The sequence below is a fragment of the Olea europaea genome, chromosome 2, assembly GCF_002742605.1.
Source record: "Olea europaea var. sylvestris chromosome 2, O_europaea_v1, whole genome shotgun sequence".
In the NCBI taxonomy this organism is placed as follows: Eukaryota; Viridiplantae; Streptophyta; class Magnoliopsida; order Lamiales; family Oleaceae; genus Olea; species Olea europaea.
In genome coordinates, this window is record NC_036238.1 from 21665197 (window position 1) to 21671020 (window position 5824).

General features: G+C 32.9%; 2 protein-coding genes across 4 annotated transcripts in view; both read left to right on the forward strand.

The window, feature by feature from the left end:
- The first annotated feature begins 1332 nt into the window (after positions 1–1332).
- LOC111366462 lies at positions 1333–5068 on the forward strand. 3 transcript variants are annotated; one of them, XM_022987221.1, is made up of 4 exons: positions 1334–1462; positions 2679–3551; positions 3906–4061; positions 4778–5068. In XM_022987221.1, the coding sequence occupies exons 2-4, from the start codon at positions 2688–2690 to the stop codon at positions 5051–5053; spliced, it is 1296 nt and encodes a 431-aa protein (XP_022842989.1). In that variant the 5' UTR covers positions 1334–1462; positions 2679–2687; the 3' UTR covers positions 5054–5068. The 3 variants fall into 3 exon arrangements, with proteins under 3 accessions (XP_022842997.1, XP_022842989.1, XP_022842994.1); XM_022987226.1 differs by lacking the exon at positions 1334–1462 and adding an exon at positions 1499–1715; XM_022987229.1 differs by lacking the exon at positions 3906–4061 and having other exon boundaries at positions 1333–1462.
- A 355-nt stretch (positions 5069–5423) lies between these two features.
- The window catches only part of LOC111373697, a gene marked incomplete at its 3' end in the record, with an annotated part of 18724 nt that continues 18323 nt past the window's right edge, over positions 5424–5824 (forward strand). Inside the window, exon 1 of the mRNA XM_022996271.1 lies at positions 5424–5448. Within this exon, the coding sequence (XP_022852039.1) occupies positions 5424–5448 (25 nt within the window). The remainder of the gene's footprint in view (positions 5449–5824) is intronic.

The window sequence follows — 5824 nt, forward strand, 5'->3', positions numbered from 1 at the left end:
CACATGTGAAATAGTGAATTGTAAGAGGGAAATCACAAATGAATAGTAAGTTAGGATTGCCTCTTTTAAATGAAGTAGTGATAGTAATTCACCAATAGGAGAAAGGAAATAAATAATAATAATAATAATAACACAAAAATCAAATTATACAAAAAGAAGATGGGAAAAGCCATCTTGAGATAGATAGCTTCCAGGGATAAAAAAATATTATGTGCTGCTATGTAGAACCTGTTTGGATTTTTTTTAAACTGTTCAATCCTTGAATGACATGTGTCTCCCTAATTTATAAATCTATCCCAAACCCTGTATTTGTAGCAAAGCTCAAAGAAGATTAGTACTCAATTGAAAGGAGGTTTCCATTTCCTCAAACTCAAGAGGATAAATTCCTTGTTTTAGTCGTTCAAGCTAACCCTCGTTCGATTTGGCTAAAAATTATATTTTTAGTAAATTTTAATAAAAAATAATAAAATACATAGTTAAAAAATTGATAAAAAGTTTGTATACCATAAAATATATGGTTAAAAATAAATTTTGAAAAATTGGGACCAAAACCGAGATAAATGGTTTTTTAAAATTGCCGTCACTTTCCTACTTTCTTGATAAGATTTCAATTCTTGAAATGTCACTAACTAAAATTTCCTAGAAAACTACTGCTATTAATAAAAATTAAAGTTTTTGACTAGGCAGATATTATGGTTTCAGATTCCAGCATTTCTTGTACTACATTAGCATTCTTTTATCTTTCTCTCGAAGAAAAATAGGATCATATCGGAATATGCAAATATTAAAGTTCGTTTGATTGTCAAAATGAAATTTGGATGAAAAAAACAAATCGCAGGAAATTAAATTGTCTAGAATTTATTTTAATGGAAATTGTCAATAAATAGTATTTGATTGATATAATTTTTCATCTAAAAAATATTGAAATAAAAATGTCTTTTATGTTTGTTTGGCTTTATTTTACATAAAAATTGTTAATTTAAGGGATATCATCTTTTACAATTGTTCCTAAAAATTTGATTCCATTACCAAACCCAAAAAAAACAAAAACAAAAAAAAAGATAAAAAAAAAACAAAAGAAAAAAGGTGGAAAACAAAAAACCACCAAAGTGGTAGTAAAACCAATTCAAGGAAAACCAAGAAATGGTAACAGTTAGGGGGCAAAGCAAGAATTCCAATTGCCGAGAATATTTTTACTATCAAACAAGCAAAAAGTGGATGATGAAATTCCTTTTCCATTTTTCATGTAAAAAAATGGTGTCAAACGTCTCCTCAATAAAAATATAATTTTTCCATGCGTAAGCACTGATCTCAGCAATATCTAACCTCTTTGATTTTGTCTCGCAGTCCCCTCCTGTAGTGTATTAATAATATTCTTGAGCACCCTGAATATTCACTTTCACACTAAGCTTCTGCTGTCGCATGCTTTGCTGAGATTGTTTGAACCGCACACCTTTATCGGGTAAGATTTTCATTGTTTATCTCTGGGCTGCATATTTATGTAAGAGGTATATATGCTTGTGAAATTGTTTGTTTCTTTGTTTTCTTTTGTTACTTTTTCTATACCGCTGAATAGTCTCTATATATAAATCTCTGTCCATTCTCACTGACTGGTTTTTCTTCTTCAATTGATTTCCGAGGTGGCTCGTCTTTTTTGCATAGGAGTGGTGTATTAGATGTAAACTAAACTCTCTTGCATTCAAGTGATATGTTGGGTACGTAGAAAGTGTTACAAGACGAAGAAGTAGACACAAATTAACATTGTCATTGTGGTTGAAACCTGGGTTTTCTTCTTTAATTGCCTCCCGAATTGGCTTGTCTTGTTTGCAAAAGGTGTTTTAGATGTTTAGCCTAGATTTAGCTACTGTTTGGTTTAGATAAAAATTATTTTTTTCGTATATTTTGATAATGGAATATATAGTTAAAAAGTTGTTGATCCATCGAATCAAATGCGTCATTAAAATTAATTCTTGACTTTAATTCATTTTTCTTGCTGAACCAAACATGGGCTCGACTAGATTGAGTAGAACATGTTATAAGAGGAAGGAGTGGACAAAAATTAACGGTCATTGTGGTTGCAAAAGTATGATTTCGGTAGAGTTTTCAACTAGAACGATAACAACGTTCAGGTTTCTTTGTTACCTATTTTTAAAATTTGCAAGCTTTGATCATTTGATGGGTATAAAAAAAATAATAAAAATAAAAATAAAAATAATCCAAAATTTAAAATAAATTTGTCCATGTACCTCACCTTAGTTTTTTATAATTAAGGTTTAGTTGGCATTGCTATCTGATTCTCGAGTTTTCAAGAATCATGCTGCATTTGTGCGAATTTCTTCTTACCAGTCAAAAAAGATGAAAACAAAAAATTATTTGGGTTAACCTACTTGTACAGCACATTTTGGTGCTGTATACTTACAGCCCCCTCACTGTAGAGGCGGCCTACGCCCATTTTTTTAATCGGCAGCCCCCGATGTGAGGGGGCTGTGAACTGAGCTGTGTGCCATGCTGTGCAGACAGCTCGGTCCAAATTATTTTGCTGTTTGGATAGTACTGCTATTTCTGGAATATTATTTTTGCATAATTGCAGTAGACATGTAAATTGTAAATGATTTTGCCATCTTCACGATGTAGACACATAAGATTGATATTGTGCTTCCTATCTATATTTTCCTCAGATTTACTATATGGAAAAAATGGTTCGTACTCCATACTGGTGGCTGTCTTGCCTCGCAATTCTACTGCTAATTACTAAAGTTAAAAGTTCAGAACAACCTCAATTAAGCAATGAAAATTGGGAGAAAACTGCAGTTTTTCTATCCCCTAAATTTGTGCTAGAACCCGGATCTGTTTCCAACAAAGATTACTACAATATTGATTTCCCTCGAGGCCATATAGCAATCAAGAGTTTCAATGGAGAAGTAATCGATGAGACAGGGAATCCGGTCCCCCTTCATGAAACTTATCTCCACCACTGGGTTGTTCTAAGGTACCATCAACGAAAAGGAGTCGATATTCCAAAGCACCATGGAAATAGGGTGTTTGACAAATCAGATTACTTTTTTGTAAGGAATAGTGGTGTGTGTGATCATGGTCTATCGTACTACTTCGGAATAGGATCTGAGACACGAAAAATGGCCACACACGTGCCCGACCCTTATGGAATTGAGATTGGAAATCATGCCGAGATCCCAGATGGATACGAAGAGAAATGGATGCTCAATGTGCATGCAATTGATACCAGGGGTGTTCTAGATAGGTTGGGGTGCACCGAGTGCAGGTGCGATTTGTATAATGTTACAGTTGACGAGCATGGTCATGTTTTGCCATCGGATTATTACGGTGGCTTAAGATGTTGTTATGACGAGACAAAATGTATGGTGAAAGAAGGATTCCATGGTGTGAAGAGAAGCCTATACGTGAGGTATACAGTGAAGTACATTGATTGGGATGCCTCCATTGTGCCTGTTAAAATCTATGTTCTTGATGTTACTGATGTTTGGACAAGGCCGGATGAATCCAGAGGAGTCAGATCTCGACATTATTGCCGGGTAAATCGAACATATGTCTCATGAGCATGTTTAAGAAACAGGGGATTAAGTTTTTCCTTTCTGTTTATTAGATGATATATGATAATGATGAGTATTGCCAGTACAACAACAAGAAACCAAGCCTTAATCCCAATAAAATTGGACGTACTATATGAATTGGTTTTTGCTATTCGATTCAGTTCATTGCTATATCTACTAAAAGATTCAAAGCAAACCAGATCCTTTCACTGTCTTCGAGTTATTCAAGTAATTTATAATTCAAAGGCAAATTAATAAATATATTTGATTTCTTTCTTTGGTTTCTTCATATATTGGTCCCATAACTTAGACTCAGTCGAATTGGTTTGGTTATAGGTCGAGTATGATGTTGAGTCTTGTGACATTGGTGTGGCTAATGATGATTGCATTCATACTAAAAGAGTGAGCGTTAGTTTGCCAACCAGTGGAAATGTCATCTATGGTGTTGCACACCAGCATGCAGGAGGGACTGGTTCAACTCTTTATGGGGAGGTACTTATTTTCTGACATATTGTCTGTTTTATGTTCCATAGTTGAGATGATGGGGTCGATCCATTCATTCTGTTCTTTTTCTCCTGCCACATTTTGCTCAAAGAAGATAGTACACCAAAATGATGGCAAGGGCCAGCTTGATTCTTTTTATAGGAACCTTAGATGAGGAGTCCTCAAAAAACTGTCGACTTTACCTACAATTTGTTTATGATTCCTATTAGACGTGACTAACTACCCATCTTATCTTTTTTACATTATTCTAGATAAATGTATCATTTCTCTAATAATTTATGCTTTTAGATGAGTAATTCAACGTGATATCAAGACCACCAAAAATCTAGATTCAATTATGGCTGCTACCTATTTATGAATTCTGTCCATGTGTCTAGCCTACATGTGAATCTACAAATTTAAACCAAATCTAAATAATGTAATGCAACCCTTTTCTAACAACAAAAAGTTTTGGATGCTTTGGTTCTACACAATAAAGTGCAGTACACCATGCAAAGCCATCGTTTTTAGGATTACGAGTCCCGGCGAGCCCATGCTGACTCTGCCGGTAAAAATTTTTTTTCTTATATTTGGCAGCCGTCGAGTTGCTGCCCGTGCTTACCTGGATTTCTGGATTTACTTATAACTGATTTACTAAACAATTCATATATCTATACCACGATAAAACTAACACATCATTTCATAATTCCTGGTGAATTTACTAGGATGGAAGAGTGATATGCTCATCAAACCCAGTTTATGGTGAAGGAAATGAAGCAGGAAATGAGGCTGGTTATGTTGTGGGAATGTCCACATGTTACCCTTCACCTGGCACTGTCAAAATATCTGATGGGGAGTTACTAACTCTTGTGTCTAACTATAGCAGCGCACACGGACATACTGGAGTCATGGGTCTATTTTACCTCTTGGTTGCAGATTCATCGACAAACACTGCCTTGCACTCTTTGACTTATGTAAGATTCCTTTTCCTCATGTCATGATTGGTATGTTCGACTCAACATGATTAAACAAGAAAAAAACTAAATTTTTTCTACAAGTTCGGAGCAAACGTTTTCGGCTAAGTTTTTAGAAAAAAGAAGTAAAAAAAAAAAAATGTATACTTTTATTTTCGAACATTTTTGAACAATTGTTTCAAAAGTAATTTTTATCATACTCTCAAAACAAGTAGCTTAATTGAGTAATGGAATAAGTCATTAATTCATGCTAAAACTTGCTTACTTTTTTCAAATTAAAAAGTAACAAATTATTTTTTGAGCAATTTTTTGTGTCTATAAGTGTTCGGAACATTTACCATTATTAAAAAGAAGTTACGAAAGTAATTATTCTTGTATTGATTAATTAAGCCTCCATATGGATAACAATTTGTTAGTAATTTGCAATTCAATCAAAGTCAAATATTAATTTTAATTACATAATCATAACTAGGACTCATTATTATATACATATTTTGTGGGATTTATTACTATTTCTCTTTATAAAAAATCATTTATGAAGTTATCAAACCGAAATTAAAAGTAAAGTTTTCAAATAAATAAATTTTTTGTTAGTCAACTTAAAATTAAAAAAAAAAAAAAGTTGCTGAAGCACGATTATTTTCAAATAACTAAGAAAAATGTAACACTATTAAGATATGTTCTAAATTAATATTTTCAACTTTCGCCGGTAAATAAAAAGAATGGTTCCATTATAACTTATTTGATTAATTAATGTTTTTTATGCTTATAAGATTTTCTTCAAAAATCTATAAAAAA